General features: G+C 39.6%; 1 protein-coding gene across 2 annotated transcripts in view; it reads left to right on the top strand.

Annotated features, from left to right (window-relative positions):
- The window catches only part of STK38L (serine/threonine kinase 38 like), a 51916-nt gene extending 34852 nt beyond the window's left edge, over positions 1-17064 (top strand). Inside the window, exons 6-15 of one of the 2 annotated variants that reach the window (XM_065637638.1) lie at positions 1681-1804; positions 2309-2463; positions 3280-3382; positions 4171-4232; positions 6448-6565; positions 6970-7093; positions 9571-9666; positions 11324-11415; positions 12930-13101; positions 16613-17064. In XM_065637638.1, the coding sequence (XP_065493710.1) occupies positions 1681-1804; positions 2309-2463; positions 3280-3382; positions 4171-4232; positions 6448-6565; positions 6970-7093; positions 9571-9666; positions 11324-11415; positions 12930-13057 (1002 nt within the window). In that variant the 3' untranslated portion in view covers positions 13058-13101; positions 16613-17064. Of the gene's footprint in view, positions 1-1680; positions 1805-2308; positions 2464-3279; positions 3383-4170; positions 4233-6447; positions 6566-6969; positions 7094-9570; positions 9667-11323; positions 11416-12929 lie in introns of both variants that reach the window. The other variant, XM_065637630.1, reaches the window with a different exon arrangement.
- The last annotated feature ends 888 nt before the right edge of the window (positions 17065-17952 follow it).

The following is a 17952-nucleotide window of genomic DNA, read 5'->3' as shown; positions in this document are numbered from 1 at the left end:
GGGGGGTGGAAAGAAATATTTTCCAATGAGAATAGACAGAGCTAGATCAATCAAAGTTGGAGTGCGTAGTACAGAGAGGCAAACCATTTCCCTGTGAAAAGAACACATGTAAAGAAGCTCCTGGCCAGTAGAATTGGGGAAGACATGCAGAAGACTCTTTTTGCTGCTTATTGGAAATAGCCCTCAAAGCTGAAGTAGTGGTACATATTTTCTTTGCAGAAGTTGCTTTCTGATGTATGAATAATTAAAATCTTACAGCTGTCAAGAAATATTTTTCCATACCTATGTCTTTCATTTTCCTTCAGAATGATGGTATGTTCCAGTAAGATGTACACCCCTCCTCCAATCTCCATTACTTTTAGTTTCCAGCGAATTCATGGAGTAGCAGATCTGTTTTGTTCAGGTGTTGGGGTTGGTTGGTTTGTTTGTTTGTATTTTGGGGTTGGTTTGTTTGTGGTGGTGGTGTAGTTTGTTTGTTTGTTTGAACAAAGCCTCATCTGGGACTGGAATATCCTGAGCAAGGTCAGGTGTTCCCAAACTCACTTGCCCAGGACCAACATCAGCAACAGCGGTGGCCCTATCAGTTCTGGGCCAGCTTCGTGCACATCACATGGAGGAACGGCTCCTTCTTCTCTCCCCATCCTCCTCCTTGAGTAGCCCAAGACCCTGAGCCATTTTTGCACTGCTTTAATCCTGGCCACTGAGCTCGTTGCTACCTGCCACCATCTGTAAGGGACAAAACTCATCCCAGCCCTGTTCCCCCGTGGCCAAGGCACTTGCCATGCAGTTCAAGTCAGGTTCGCCGTGTACACACATAGGAGCAGTCTCCGTGTACCATCTGGGAGGGCTCTGTGCACTGTCCCAGTGTGGACTGCATGGGTTTGGCAAGTAGATGGTACCTCACTGCGAGTCGAGCATTTCTCTCTTTTCACAGCGATGAAGGAATCGGGTTTTGCAGGGAGTAATTAGTTTAGGCACTCTGTCACTCTTGGTAGAGAAGAGTCCTGGGGCTTATCTTGCCAAGTTTAAACTGTGAGATACCTGTGTAGAAGCAGCCATTAGCTCTTTTGTTTCTTTGTATACCCACATGAGAAATCTGCTAACTTCTGACAGTAATCGTAATGCATCCACCACTTCACCTCTTGGTTCTTGCATTCCTTAAGACCAGCTCTGGCTTTTTCCAATAATTTTCTCAGTACTTGCACCTCGAGTTGCACTTCAAATTTTTTGCCCGAGCTTGCAGTACTGTATACAGCTCTGTGATGGTCAGCTCTGTAATTGTTCTGAATGCATCTATTTCTTTTTAGGGTATAGTAAAAAAGGGAATTGCACTTTTCCACCAGCTTTTTTTCGGCTCTTTCCAACAAACAGAAACAGCTTAACAAGCTCTGCTTTGTGCTTCTAGAGACTGCTTCTGCAAAATTGTGTGAACAGTTATTTTTCAACATTGAGTTGACTTTTGTGGGTTTCTGCTGGGTATTTTGTGAGGACTTTGTAGGCTTTAGTAAAAAACTATGAAAAATGTATGAAAAGAGTATGAAAAATAGTTTCTTCATTAAGTATTATGAAAGTATATTTTAGGAGTAGGCATATAATATGGAGTTCCTTGGTGAAATAATTAAATTATCCTTTAATTATAGTTTTGTTGTTGTTGTTGGTTTTTTTTTTTTTAAATTTTAGGTGGCCCATATCAGAGCCGAAAGAGACATTTTGGTTGAAGCAGATGGAGCCTGGGTAGTGAAAATGTTTTACAGCTTTCAGGATAAAAGAAATCTTTACCTGATCATGGAGTTCTTGCCTGGAGGTAGGCTGGATGTTATGGTGTGAGGTGATAGAAGTACTTCTTCCTTAGGTGTTGCTGTCAGCTTCATAAAATGTTAGAAACAAGCATATTGCATGATTTGTTTTAAATGAAGTCCCAGTAATGTAACAACTCCTGATTTTTACAGGAAGGCGAAAGGTTATGGACGTGTGTTAAAATAAACTTAAGTAATTTTTCTGATCCAATGTTTCGCTTTTTACTACTAAAGCTAGTAAATACAGGCAATATACATGTTATGCGTTAAAATTCACTGTATCCTCTGCACTATCGAATTAAAATTCCTATTAAGGATTTTTGACAGTTTTACATCCAGTTTACTTTAAAAAGTATGTTGGGTTTGTAGGTCCTTGCAGTAATAGTTTTTTAATTAGTAGCTATAAGGCCTGTTACAAGGTTAAATTTGGATCCTACTGGGATTTCACATAGAATTAGTCTTGTGATTAAAATGTTCTGATTTCTAAGTTGTATTTTTTGCTTTTTGATTAGGTGACATGATGACCTTACTAATGAAGAAAGACACCTTATCAGAAGAGGAGACACAGTTTTACATTTCTGAAACTGTGCTGGCCATAGATGCTATTCACCAGCTGGGATTCATCCACAGAGATATTAAGCCAGATAACCTTCTGCTGGATGCTAAGGCATGGAATGTGCATGTGAACTGCCTGTGCTTTAAACGTCTCAGTCTGCAGATAATATCATTTATTGTGGTGCTAATTGGGGCAAACCAGGAGTGCCAGACCAGTGATTTTACCTTTTCCTTGTAGAACACTAGTTTACCTAAGGCAAAATTGCTCCTGTTTTTTGTTGGAAAGCCTTTTAACTCTTGTAAGGTTTTAAGGCAAGCCTTTTAAGTGAGAAGACCCGCTTAGGGTGTCCAGGTGCTCATATTCGTACACATTAAAAACTGATACACTTATTTACTTCAAGACAAATGAAACTACGAAATACTCAGACAATGCTAAATAATCAGTTCAATTCCTGCGGTTATCTCATTTGTTTTATTACCTGCACACAAGTGGAAACTCTGTTTGACCATAGTGAGACATGAAATAGACCCACTAAGCATCATACACTAACCTGTAGACCATCTAGCATTGATGTCTGGAAACCTAATGAAAGACAGGTTACCATCAAACCAAAATAAAGGGATGTTGCTGTGGAGGCTTTCTCAGTCTCAGTGGTATCCCGTCCAAAACAAAAACCAGGCAAACTATCTGCCCTCAGCTGTTGCAGAACTGTAGAGGTAACCGTTCCCAGGGAGCAAGAACTGGTTTGAGAGAAAATACAATCTCACAGTCCACCAAGATTCAGTCATTATTTGCCTACTTGTCCTGGATTAGGTAGTCCTATGGAAGTCCCTCATGGCCTGAGAAGGCAAGTGCAGTTATTAAAACTTTATTTTTTGAGCCCTGTCTTTCTAAATTATATTTTTATCTTTGATTTTTTTTTTTTAGGGTCATGTAAAACTGTCTGATTTTGGGCTATGCACAGGTTTAAAGAAAGCTCACAGAACTGAGTTCTACAGGAACCTTACACACAACCCGCCAAGTGACTTCTGTAAGTATAAGGTGTCCTAGTTAAACATGTAAATAGTTTTGAGCTGCAGCTATGCCACGTCAGAATTTATTTCTGCTGGGTTAAGCAAGATTGGTCAGGCGGATTACATTTAGTTGGAAAACTGGAAATGCATGTTCCCTGGGACACAGAAGCATTTCACAGAAAAGAAAATATGATTTCTGCAGCGTTAATGTATTTTTGCACATTTGTACATAGATACAAACACACATAATGTAAAGTAACTATTTTAATATATTTTTCATAATGATGTTAGTGAAGTTACAGAAACACTCTTTCAGAAGGGACATAAGTTTCGTGTGGTGACTTAACTGAAGTCAGTAACAATCTCATGATGCTTTTCATAAGAGTAAAATTGTTCATCAGCATGCCTTGGTGACACATCCACATTAGTGTTTTATTCTACAAATGTAAAATTCCTCTACAGTTCTCAGATTCTTCACCTCTTGCTTAAAAAAAAAAAAATTGCCTGTATCTGAATATATGTTGCCAGCTGCAACAATAAGTGCTGCTGATCCCAGATCAATCTGTAAAACTTTTAGCAAGTTCTAATTTAGAATTGCTAATCATGTGTCCTGCTTACATGAGTTTCAGCTGTGAATTGGACAGTAGTTATTCATTATCATTTTCCCATCTGCAGTTATAATCAAGTATTTGTTTCTAGACTAAAGCCTTCTAAAGATAGTAATTGTTTGAAAGCAGAATGTTATCAATATTTTCTTTTCAGTTCTCACATGCATTTACTATCTAATAACTATTTTGTAAATTAGCATTTCAGAATATGAACTCAAAGAGAAAAGCAGAAACATGGAAGAAGAACAGGCGACAGCTGGTGAGTTGATAAAATTATGTATACATTTTTTTCTTTTAAACTATTTACAGAAAATGTGGAATAAAAACTGGGCATTAATGCTCCTGGTTTTTAAAAACTGAAAAGCCCTCACATCCCTTACAGATGTTGCTCTCTTCAAGCTCTCAAAATTTTAGCTAACTCAAAAGAAGGTGGTCTAGTGATTCCAAGTGTGGAATAGCTCAGGGATGGGGGAAGAGTGGGAGGGTGACCATCAGCTGGGTCACTTTGTTTTCAGAGCTGTGACCAGTGAGGCCTGGCTCTTCTCTGTGCCTTTGTTTCCCATACGAGCATCTGGACTAAATAACCTCAGGTGTCAGCAGCCGCTCAGCAAAGCTGTTTCTTGAGCTTGTCTCTAAACTGACCTGGCATTGATGCTGTGTGTGAACTCCTGGGTTTAACTCCTGCAGTTCAGTGTTGTAAGATGTGTAGCTGTGCGATCCTTTTTCAGAGAATTGTGGGGAGACTTGTTTGTCCTTCTGCTGAATTGGAATGTGATGGAAAGGAAGTGGAGGACATTGGCACTGCAGTGGTGCAGCCTGGGTTTGTGCTGAGTGGTCAAGGGCCCTCTGGCATTAACTGAATCAAAGGAGAATATCTGCTAGCCGTGGGATTTCAGAATTTCAGCCCTACTTGTGATTTTCACCAAATAGCAGTTGCAAAAACCTCAGTTCTCAAATTGTGGAACTTTTGCATACTCTCTTTAAAAAGTGATATGCAGCAGTGTTCTCAAAAAGCTTTTGGGTTGTTTTTTATTTCATCATGAGACATAATGAGATGGCATTGCAATCATGTCACCTCATAGGGGCTGTATTTCATGCCCTTACTCACACTTTGAGTTAGATCCCTGAAAATACTGCATCTCGAGGTCAGTAAAGACATGAGACAGTCCAACAGGGAGGAAAAAAAGGCCAAAATTATAACTTGTATAAACACTATTTGAAAAGGAGCCATATTCCTGGTTTTCTGTTGGTTCAAAACTTAATGTCTCAGCTCTGTCTGATAAAATGAAGTTTCTGGCCAGACAAATGGAAGTAAAAGATTTTTCTGGCAGAACTGGTTGTGGTGGACGTTTTTGGTTTTATGGATTTTTGTTGGCTTGTGTTTTGTTTGTTTTTCTCCCCGCCCCATACAAAATTTTCCATCAGTAAAGAAAAATTTTCAAATAGCTTGAGATGTAGTCATGAACCAGAATCATAGAATAGTTTGTGTTGGAAAGGACCTGCAAAGGCTACCTAGTCCTACCCTCCTCCAATGAGCAGGGACATCTTCAACTAGATCAGGTTGCTCAGAGCCCTGTCTAGCCTGGCCTGGAATGTCTCCAGGGATGGGGCATCGACCACCTCTCTGGGCAACCTGGGTTTTACCACCCTCAGTGTAAAAAAACTTCTTCCTCATGTCTGGCATGAGTCTCCCCTCCTTTAGTTTAAAACCATCACCCCTTGTCCTGTTGTAACAGACCCTGCTAAAAAGTCCATCCCCATCTTTCTTACAGGCCCCTTTTAAGTACTGAAAGGCCTCAATAAGCTCTCCCTGGAGCCTTCTCTTCTTCAGGCTGAACAACCCCAATTCTCTCACCTGTCCTTATAATAGAGATGTTTTGTCCCTTTATTGATACTGGGGGTTGCCCTGCCCCAGGTGCAGGACCTTGCACTTGCTGTTGTTGAACCTCATGAGGTTTGCATGGCCTCATCTAGAATCATCTAGACTGCACATTTAAAAGGTTAAAAGGATGGACCCTGTGTCTGGTAAGAGCTCAAATTAATTTTGCAATAAAGGTAATACATGTAATAGCTAGTGTATCATGAGTGTTGTACATAGGAATCTACCACTGCTTATCCCTTTTATTGAAAAACAAACAAACAAAACACAGCTACAACAAGAACAACAGAACTCTGTCTGTAATGCAACTACCCAATATTTTAGCTAAGATGACCTTCTGATATCACAGTGGGAATACTCCATGATTTCATCCCATTAGGAGGGTGATTTCCATTTACTTTCAAGGTTCTCTGTGCTTACTCATGTAAAAGAATAACGTTCTTGGGATTTTAGATACTGTGAATTCTCAAATGAAGCATTCTTGTCCATCCAAAACCCAAGATCCTATATGTGAATCTCCAGGAAAAGGTTTTGCAAAGTATAAAAACATGGTATGTATCTTTTAAAGAGTTTATTCTTTTTTTTTTTTTTCCAGGCATATTCTACTGTTGGAACCCCAGACTATATTGCACCAGAAGTATTTATGCAGACTGGGTACAACAAGCTGTGTGACTGGTGGTCTCTGGGAGTAATTATGTATGAAATGCTAATAGGTATGTTAAAGACCCAACTTAAGAATCGTTCAAAGGTAACAGGGTCCATTAGTTCATAGAGTCTGATCCTCTGCATAGTGGAGGTACCAGAATTTCATTCAGTTCTACCTGAGGTAAGCCCCAAATTCAGCTTCCAGAAAACTTTGAAGTCCTCCCACCTTTCCAAGTCTACAAGAAGAGATGATGCCTCTGCTTTTCCAATGAATGTTTCACTGTTAAATGTTTTTGAGGGTCAGTCTCATTACCTGGAAGTAACAAAATAACATTTATCATTGCATTACAAAAGAGAGAACTTCTGACTGGTACTACTTGGTAGATTTAGGAGCCATGGTAGCAAAAGCAGAAACCAAGGTCACTTTCTTCTTCTGCGAAAAGCTTATTAATGTTTCAATCTGTTTGTGCAGGGTATCCACCTTTCTGCTCAGAAACTCCACAAGAAACTTATAGGAAAGTTATGAACTGGAAAGAAACATTGGTATTTCCTCCAGAGGTGCCCATTTCAGAGAAAGCAAAGGATTTAATTCTAAGGTCAGTAACAAAAGGCCAGTTCTGCCCACTCACCAGACACAGTCATCTTCCACTGAGTTAACTTTCTGTTCTGCATGAAGGAGACTTTAGATTGGAGGGAAAGTTAGTTTCTTCTGTGTTGCTGTCTTGGATGGATTTTTTTTTTAGCCTTTTGTCCTTTGCCATTTGTTTAACCTGAAGGAATAAGCTGTAATGATCTTCATTTGTATCATGGTATCAGGAAAAAAAGAGCTAACTGAAGGAAGAAAAAAAAAGTGATTAATACACAATTTTTCTCAGGGGGAACGAGAAAATAATCACGTACCAGCATTTTACATCCTGAACAGAAATCTTCAGATGTTTTTGATTTACTCAGTTTTTTCAAAAGGACAGTTTTTGATCCATTCAGCTTGCATTGAAGCTTTTGCGAGGAGTTTAGGGGTCAAGGTCAGGCAGAAATGCTCTCGTGTCCTGGGAGGGGGGATGATTTTCGGCTTTCATTTTTTTTAAAGATAATATTACAAGCTGACACAATTTTGTTACAGGCAAAAGGGGAATGTACTTCATAGGCAGAGCCAAGAGCTAGAATTTTATTAGTAGTCCAAGTGATGCTCCAGAAGCATACAGCAAGTATAACAAATACAATGAACATTTATTCTTAATTCGGTTACAGTGATACTAACACAGTTCAAATAACTTCATTATTGCTAATCCTCAATAATAAATTTGCATATGACAGTTGTATTACATTTTCACTGTCATTTTTCTTTAGTGCTCTTTTTAACCTTTCCTGCATGTTGTTAAAGGAACTTGCAGACAAAGCTAAAGTTTTGTTATTTTTATGGGTATAGATAAAATCAAACTAAAATAAGCTCAGGTTCAGATAAAGCCTGACAGATCTTGAGACCTGGTCTGGCTAACTGTTGTTACAAGGTTTGGGGTCTATTATTAGTACTTGGCATCCACCAACTGGCTGGACTGCAGTAGAAATATAAGCAGGTTTTTTTTTTTCCAAGTGACACTCAACTTCAAGTAGGAGAACAATACAGTCCATAATTGGAGATTGTTTACAGCCTAACTTGCTACATTACCAAATTGCCTGCTGAAATGTTAAATAACTAGGGAGAAAGTGGTTTGTTTTGTTTTTTGGGTTTTTTTATATTGCAATGTATTGATGTGAAAAGTGCCTTGTGAATCTGGGCGATATGTTCCTGTGGAGGAATTAAGAGTTCAGGATAACTAAATCAACAGCCAGAGGCTTTGCTCATCTGGGCAAACAGGATTTCATTTGACAAAGGCCAGCTGACTTAGAGCAGCAGGAGGCCCGCATCCACATGCTACCAAGCGCTTCCCAGTTCCAGGAGGTCATCGGGTGACTCTGCGCTCAGCGAGACCCCAAGCTTTTTGTTTGACACAGGCTTTTTTTTTTTCTGTTATTGTAAACCTCCTTGTCTGTGTCACTGTTGACACCGTTTGCCACCCTCAAAGAGACTGCAAGGACAGTGTAAAAATATAAAGCGGTTATATCTTTGCTGACACACAGAAAAGATAGCTAGCATTTAGTGAACTTCTAGGGCAAGCATTGGTATGCTCACCATCTCCTTGATGAGATTCTTCAGAGTCTTGTCCAGGCAAACATCAGTCCAGAGAAGGGTCAGCCTCTGCTGTTCCCTAGAACAAATCCCTGATGTTGCTGAGTTGTTGTCAGAGAGCTTTCACCTCCCTGGTTTTTTTTCTTTAGGCTTTTTTACTTTTCCTTGTTGGTGTTTTTTTTCTGCCTACTTGAGCAGGTAACAGTCCCCATCTCAACAGTCTTAGCTCTGTCTCAAATTTCACCTTTTTTTGTTTGTTTTACCTTACTTGACTCTCTGCACTTTCTCATAGCTGCTTCTCACAAATTGACAATTTCTTCTGGAGTCTGGGCTGAGGTTGTGCAGCTGGGCCACATCGGAGATAGGCCTTGGGTCTTTGTACCATCAGCATCTGGACCTCTAAGGAGGAGATGACAAGCAGAATAGGGTATGCTGTGGACATGGCACATTCTGAATGTGTCTGGCTCAGTTCCAAAATATGACATCAGACAGTAGTCCTATTTCACTTAGTGTGTCTGTTCCTGTTAGTTTGATTTTGAAACACAGATTTTTAAATAGTTGAGAACATGCAGAGGAGTCTTCAGGGGTAGAAACTTAAGTCTCCATGCCAAACTAATCTTGCAGGGCTAGAACTCGCAGCAGCTTTTTACAAACCATGAAGATGGGATGTAACAGTTTAGAAAAGGTCATTATGACTTTTTGTTTTGGGACTCTTAACGATATTATGCTTCTACTATTTCCCTTCTCTCCTAGGGGCAATGGGCTATTTTTACATTACCCGAAGTGATGGAACGATTTGAAAGAACTTCCTCAAATTCGTATTACAGGATATCATGGCAGTTTTATTTGCTTCTGTCTGCATTTCTTGTAACATTCTCTTTATTTTTTTTTTTTTTACTTTTTCAGGTTTTGTACTGACTCAGAAAACAGAATTGGTAGTAATGGAGTAGAAGAAATAAAAAGTCATCCGTTTTTTGAAGGAGTGGACTGGGGACATATCAGGTATGTATATATACACACATACACATTTTATAGAGAACAAAAGCCATGAAAGCAAGAATTTCATGCGCTATGATGTCAAGGATGATAATTTCCGATTTATCTTGTATTTTGAAAGGCAGCTACTGGCAGCAGGTGAGTGGCAGTGAAGGTATTCAGGCCTTGCTGATATTCATAGATCCGATCAGATTTTAACTGTCTTGAGATGCCTTGGTTTGCCCCAGGGTGCCCAGGATGGAAAGAAATTGTGGTAGGGTGGCTGTGTTATTCCTGATGTATGCTCTGATATCATCAGAGAGCTCCTCTTCCAGTAGTAATGGGCTCTGCAGCTATTGCTATAATTGACTTTTTTGGTAATAGGAACACGAGAAAAGCAAACTCTATTCCAAAAATGCAGGGGAAGTAGATGAATGAAGAGCAGAGGCAGCAAGTAGGAGGAAAACACAGGGCATGTCTTTGCTGCACGCTGCAGATACTACACCTGAGTGAACCGGTATGTCTACAGAGCGCTGGGCAGAGGCGCCAACTCACCTCAGAGTCGTGGTCTCAGCGTCCAAATTCTGCTGGGCCAAGCCTGGGTAGAGGGCCCAGCAGAGGCAGCCAAACCAGTTGCAGCCTGAGCTTGCACCTGCAGATTCTGAGCTACATCTGCATGTACCTGAAGTGGTAACGTCTTTAGAGCAGATTCTGGTGGCCCCACAGATACTTTCATTTGAAATGATGGCAACTGTTCAGCTCTCTTTAAGGTTTGAGGTGGTTTGCTCTTCCAGTAATACTGTAGTTTTCTACCTGAAAATCCATACTGTGGACTTGTGATTGTCCAGATCTTATCCCTTCATTTTCTCTGGTGCAGAAAGCCTGATGTAGCTTATCTTTTCAGTGTGGGAGACATTAATAAGCAGCAAGAGCAGTGACACATCTGTTCATGCCACAGTTGGCAACCTGGCAAAATGGTTTTCCCATTCCACCCAGACGTGGATTTAATTGTAATTGTAATAATTACAACTGTAGTAAGTTTACAGGTGTAAATTAATGACTTTCCCCCAGTGCCATGTTTCCGTTTGAATGCTTTCATGGGACAGACCACTTAAGCAACTTTGAAAGACACCTTAAAACTTCTTAAAGAGCTGCCTAATTGTTGAGCTAATAAAACAGTAACACGTCAGAGCCAGCTCATTTTGGATTAGAGATACTGGCGACTCAATGTCAGAAATAGGAGCTACAGCTGAAAGGTATTTGGATGAGGTCCAGGCTGATGAGCGCTGGAATTGTAAAGCAACATGTCTCTTGGCTCCAAATGCAAATAAAATCCTACTCAGCTGGGTAGGCTGGGTTTATGAAACAGAGGTAACCAGTGATTCTTGGTGACAACAAAGATCGTAGCAATGGTACGATATATATATTTATGGTAGATAAATGTGGAATGCTGGTTCAGTTAATGGGAAAATGATGTTTTCCCCAAGTTTGCCAAGAAGATAGTAATGCTAGATAGGAAACCAATAAATCTCCCCATGATGTCAGCAAACAGGTGAGTCAGATACATCTCTGATGTGGAACCTTTGTGCTTTAAGCTAAAGGGACTCTAAAAAGCCAAGTTAAACAAAACTGGAACTTAATGTATCTTAGTATTCACTGTTCTGGCATTTATTTCTATTTGCAGGGAAAGACCAGCTGCAATCCCTATAGAAATCAAAAGTATTGATGATACTTCCAACTTTGATGAATTCCCTGAATCTGATATTTTACAGCCAGGTGAGACCACCATTGTAATTTCCAAATGTCTGTCTATGACATGCCAGAGTACTCCACTGTTATTGTTGTTTATATTCATTTTTCTGATACCCTAATCAAGGTAATATACAGGCTTGATATAGAGACTGTCTTTCAAATATAACTGTAAACTTATGATCTACTTCCTTAGAACTTTGAGGGGGGGAACCAAGCCCACAAATTTTAACAGTTAAATCTATTATTAAATATGGCTTGCATATAGTGAGCACAGAAAACATGGTACAGTTTTCTACCATACAGTCTTTCTAACCAAATTCTTGTAAAACATTATACACTGGTTTGTTTTTGAACTTTAGTGACTTTTGAGCTTCATGCCAAACATAAATGTTCATGTGTTTGTAGGCAAAAACTTTCAGATGTATGATTATTTAACATCATGATTTATGAACTTGAGTGCCTCTATAAATAATTTATGGGTTTCTTTGTTAATTTCTTTTGGCAAGTAGTAGGAAATTCTTATATATAAAAGGCTTGATTCTCTGACGTGCCAAATTCTCCGAGCTCCCACTGTTTACAATGAATTATTAATGACTTAAAAATAGGCAGATACATAACAATGATTAATTGATGCCAGATAAGTGTAGATGTGCTAACAATTGTAAGAATTATCAAAAAGCTGTTTTGTTTTTGTTTGTTTGAAATGGCTTTTATTTCATGACAAAGAAATTTGTCCTTTTTAATGCAAAAGCAATCAATCTCCAGTGCCTAAGTTAGACTATTTAAGTCCATATTTGGTTAATGTCAAGTACATTTCTATTAGTTCTGGCATTTCAGACCCACTGTATCACCGAGAATGTTATTGTATGTCTAGATACCTCAATATGAACTTTGATATCAATGTTTTGGGCATCTTGGGTTGAAAATATTGTTGTAGAACACTAAAAGCGGCAACCAGAGACCTAAATGTAGGAGCCCACTGCAGCGCATATCCGAGTGCAGCACACCAGCCATCTGGGCTTTTCATGAAATAAATGGAGGCTGTACAAACCTCGCAGAAGCTCTAAGCAGGGAGGAAGGCCTAGAAGTAGTTTGTGCGTGATAGATGTAGTTCTCTTGGGAGAAGTCGGATATACCTTTTTCCTCTTTTTGTGGTGAGGATAACACAATATGTATACGTGTGTGTTGTGCATGGAGCATCCTAAATGTTTTTTGTAGTTATATATCCTGTGGGTGTTTCAGAGGTTCCTGTCAAGGTATGGGAGTCTGTTACTGTGTGTAGACATATTAAAAAAAAAACCTCAAAGAAACAACAAAACCTTTTTCTGCTTCAGTGATTAAGTGTTGAAATTGTAACTCTTCTCAGACCATTGACAAAAGGCAAGTGACCTGATTAGAAACAGGATTACTTAGAGGAATTTCTGCTGACGGGAGAAGTAAGAGTTCAGGACTGTTTATGTCAGTGCTCTGTGAAGAGTCCTTTCAGGAGCAACGCTGGTTTTAATTGTTTTGTTTTTACTTCTGTTTCTGAATTCTAGTGCCAAACACAACGGAACCTGACTATAAATCCAAAGACTGGGTTTTCCTCAATTATACCTACAAGAGGTTTGAAGGGCTCACACAGCGTGGCTCGATCCCTTCCTACATGAAAGCCGGGAAGTTGTGAAACAAAACGCAAACCCACAAAAGAAATAAAAACACAAACCTCAGGTAGCTGCATCACCAGACCCGCTTGGCATTAGTTATCAATACATTGACTCTGGTGCGCATCAATTTCACAAGGAAATTCTACGGGATTAGGATTTCTAAGACTATTACAGGAATTAGTTGGCAGTGCCAGCTGGCTTTTTTTTTTTTTTTTTTTAAATATTTGAATATTTTTGTTAACTTTATTATACAAAGGTACTGGAATAAAAGGAACGTACATCCCTTTGTAACTGCACTGCCTACGTGTGTATAACGGTTAATTATGCCTCTCTGTACTGTGGCTTTGTTTGTACTGTAAACCATCTAATCCACCCAGGAGTAAAACATATCATTTTATGCAGCATTGTTATTATACTGCTTACCTGGTGGGTTTTAGATATGCAGTATAAAAAAAACCATTGCCCACATTTGCAAAATTCTCTGAGCAGTTCCTCAAGGGTGTTCTAGTTGTGGTCTGCAGGTACCCCATGGGTGTGGCTACCCTGAATTATTTTAAATAGCGGTGTCCTATGGGCCTACTTGTACCCTGCCTACCCTCGCTTCTCCTCGCTGGTTGGCTTTATCAGCCGATCATCTCTTCTTCTCTTCCTTCCTTTTTCCACTGTGTGTGGCGGTGAGACAGTCCCCGTGATCTGTTTAGTCGTATTTCCACTTTAAATGATAGTTGATGGGTTGGCAACTTCAGAAGATAAAAAGGAATGTAAATAATAATTATGAAGATTTTTAACAGAAGGGGAACTTTTTGATACCAAGTTCTGAAGAGGTGGCTGAGTTTCCAGGACTGCATTCCTGCCTCTGCTGTAAGGCAGATCATCTTCTTGCTACTCACAATTCAAATAGCCTTTTCTGCCTGAGCAAAATGTATCCTAGAAAACTGATCGAATTGCTGCTTTTTCTTGTTTGTCTCTAAGAAGTTCCAGGCAGAAGGGATCCTGCTCTAGCCTTTTCTTTCAGAATATCCTGTAGCAGCTTCTGCCAAGCCAGAAGAAAAGGATCGCCCCACTAGGCTCCCTCTCCTGTGGACTCCATCTGCTTTTAGTATCTCCATCTAATGCGGACCATGGGATTACAAAGGATCAGCCGAGTCTGGAGCCCAGTTTCCAGGAACCACAACCCCGCACGACTGAATCGGGCAGAGCACCTAAATGCTGTTCTCCCCAGTCCACATGATGGTGACAAACTGACAGCAGAAATGGGTTTCCTTCTCCCAGGTCGAGGAAACTGAAGCAAAAATCCCTCCTTCTGCTGGATGTGGTTTTGCTTCTCAGCCCAGCAGCAGTTCAGGACTGCTGGCAAATTTATCTCTGCCTGTACTAGCATATTATCTGCAGTATGTTGAATCTATCACAGTAGAGATCTTCGATATCATTTTCTGGTTACGAAAGAGGTTTACAGCAATCAACAAGTCCCTGGTAACTGAACAAGCAGAGTCAGTGTTGCTGTCTTCCTCCTCAGAACGCAAGTGAAAGGCACTCTGCAGCTTCCACAATACTCACTGGTGTGAAGCACAGGATGTTTTGGCATACAGTTACAGAAGACTCCATTAGACTGATTGTTTTTTGTTTTGGTTTGGTTTTTTTTTCAGCAAAATGGAAGTGACTATAAAGCCATTACCGAAATATTTATTGCTGTTAGGCACCATGGTATCAGCTGTTCTGAGTTATTTCTATGCTTTAAAAAACACACTGGGGAGTTCATCTGCTGCATCGAAGACCATTTACCACCAAGATTTCTGTGCATCAGTGGCTTACTGACGTGCATGTAGTCTTCCCTGATCCAACAGTTACTGGGCTCCTCAAGGGCTTCAGTGATGTCTTTCTTCCAATATTTTGTCTCCCTTCAGGCATCTCTGTTATTTATACTGCATTTCTACAAAAAATTTTAGTCTTCAGCTCATCAAAGAGGAATGGCCAGTACCTCAGGGCCCATCCATTTTATATAGTGTTATATCAGAACACAGCTAAGCTAAGCTTTTGGCTAAATGCTGGTCTTATGTGGGAACAGCTCATCGATCTCTGAGTTTTTCTTCCCAGACCTCACACTAATTAAAACCCCTTTACTGCCACTGGGGCAAGATCCTCTGAAATTCTCCAGTGTTGTTCTCAGCCAGGTCAGTGTAGTGAAGCTCAACTTCTATCCAACCAAAGACCATCCAAAACCAGTTACTCAATTAAATCCACCTTTATACTTTCAAACTTCATTCTGCCCGTGCCCTAGTAGTTTCTGAGGCTTCATGGGAAGGAAATGCCTTTTCTAAGACCTTCAATCCGTTCTATCAAGACAGGGGAGCTTGGGCAGAAAATATCCAAGATGCAAACTTGGCCCCAAAGGACACTGCTATTCAAAAGAGAATTTTTATTAGTTTTAATTTCCAGTCTCATCCGTGGGGCACTATGTGTACCAGAAGTGGAATTCCTGCAAACAATGTGTTTCAAAAGACTACAGTTACCCTATTTGCGTAATATAAAAATAACTCTGCTTGAACTTGCTAAGACAAGATAAGTTTCATGGAAACTGCAAATGCTCAGTAATACTGGTGATTTTTTTTTTTCCAGTGGGCCTTGGGGGAGGGGAGATAAATACACACTTAATTTAAAGCTATCTATTAAACAACTATGTCTGTACATACTCACTGGTTTACAAACTTGGGAAAAAGCTCAACCCTTATATTTGTAACACTAAAGATAATACTCATTTAAAAATGCAGATGATTAACCATATCAGTGCTCACGTAGGAGTTATATCCATAGGGAAACAGCTTGTAGCCTATTTAGCATAACCTCCTGTATTGTGGTAGCTGATTTTTTTTTTTTAAACATAGCATTATTTTAATCAGTAATTCAAGTTAAACAAAATATTAACTACTGCTTTTAGGATGATTATTTTTTTTAAGGTGAAACTGTGACACTGCGACAGATTAAAGAGAACACAAGGTTTATCTACACTGGCTCTCAAAAAATGGAAGTGCAACATATCTTTTATTTTTGTCATATTCCTTTGGATGGCTGTGGTTTTTTTTCCTTTGGTGATGTTTGTCATTGTGCCATTTATTTTTCTTATTCTTGAAGTACCAAAGATCCTGAAATGGCTTGATGATTGCAACCATGTGAAAATTTATTTTCTGGAAGTATGTTTTGTTAACTTTTGTTAAAATGTGGAATTGTGTATGCAAATTGTTATCAGAGGTTTGCTGGGAAGTTAGCCTATTCCAGCGGGGAGAACTCGAGTGCATTGATGGAAGTGGTGAGCCTGAATCCAAATTCTGGATCTGAAGACCCTGAAACTGGGGAGGAAGCTTGGATTGGGAAACGCAGCTGAGCTTTTGCACTTTGTTCCATCTCCGGTCAGCGTGAGTGGCCTTAGGCACAGGACACCAGCGGAGGTTGTTTCATGTGCAAAAGGAGTTTAAAAAAAAAAAAATTTGCCAGCATTCATAAATCAAATATTGTTGATACTGCATTTGCACTGTTAAAATTTGCCTTGCTGGAGAGTTATATAAGTGTTATTTTTATAGGTCAATTGTTAAACACCTGAGCCGTTGGATACAGTATGGAATAACAGCATCTGACGTGGGCGAATCCACCGAAGTGCAAAGGGGCTTGCTGGAAGCTCTCCACACTACCAGGATAAATGGGCATAAGCAGTACAAAGGGTGTTGCGCCGGCTCCTTCTAAAGAGGTGACTTTCCTCCTCTGCGACAGCAAGTAGGGAATACTGCAGTTCAGCCCAGTTATACTCTAATGCTTAGGAAGTGCTCTCACTTTTTTCAATAATGCGAGCAATTACAAGCATTGTAACATACTGTACCTTGTCCTTTTAATGTTGATATATTACAGCAGCTCGTTCTTGGAGTCAAAATGGCAACTGCTATATTTTTCCTAGACTGTTTCATTAGTTGTGGTTGGGAAAGTTACATAGAAGCATTATAAAAATTTATATGAGGCTTTTTACAGCATTTGAAATAAAAGTAGCATTCTTTTTGTAAAGTTGTGGTATTTGTTTTTCACACCAGTGTATTAGATTTGTTTTTCTTCCAAAATGGGAGACCTCTACGGAATTGAGACACCATTTTGTGTATTCTCATCTTGAATTCCATCGACAGTGAAAACCTCAGTGTCACTACTCTCAGTCAGAAAGTAGAGATCACAAAAACTGCCCAAGTTGTACCAGCTGCAGTTACATGAAGCTGCTTCTAAAGTGGTTCTAGCTCCTCACAAGGGACCTCAAATTTTCTTCCCTGTAGGCCATGATTTATGCAAGAAAGCCTTCCATGGGCCCTTGTGTCCTTTGATTCACTATAGAAATGATTTTGTCCTACTGTTCCCAGTTCCTTGCTGAGTTTAGAGCAGCGGGAGCAGATGCAGTTGTGAAATAGTCATGTAAAAAATGATTACAGAGTTGAGCAGCTGAAAGCAAAGAGGAGTTAGCAGCTGCTGAGTGGCCTTATCTGGGGTCCTCCAGTGAACAACAGCCTTCTACCAGAGAACTGCTCCTCTCAGTAAATGACACAATTTTAACAGAATTTTATGAATTCTATTGAATGGGACTACACTTTTCTTCCAGTAACCAAATATTATATCTCAGAGCGACATATCTTAAGGAAATGCAGGCTTAGTTCTTTATCTCCTTGTGTTACTCAATTCAGTATTCCTCAAAAAACCCCCAGCACTTTAAAGGTAACTATAAAGGCTATGCCTTCAGCATGTGCAGAAATGTTTTTCTTTCTAGTCAAACACTTTCATATAATTTATTGTTTATAAAGCACACTGCAAATCATCTGTGGTGCATTTTTCATTTTTTTTAATTCTTGTACAAAGTGTGCCTTGTCCATAAGGAAAACAATTATGCTTCGGA

The sequence above is a fragment of the Caloenas nicobarica genome, chromosome 1 (genome assembly GCF_036013445.1).
Source record: "Caloenas nicobarica isolate bCalNic1 chromosome 1, bCalNic1.hap1, whole genome shotgun sequence".
Classification (NCBI taxonomy): domain Eukaryota; kingdom Metazoa; phylum Chordata; class Aves; order Columbiformes; family Columbidae; genus Caloenas; species Caloenas nicobarica.
Note: the sequence above shows the minus strand (reverse complement) of the source record. Positions and strands in the feature narration are given on the sequence as shown.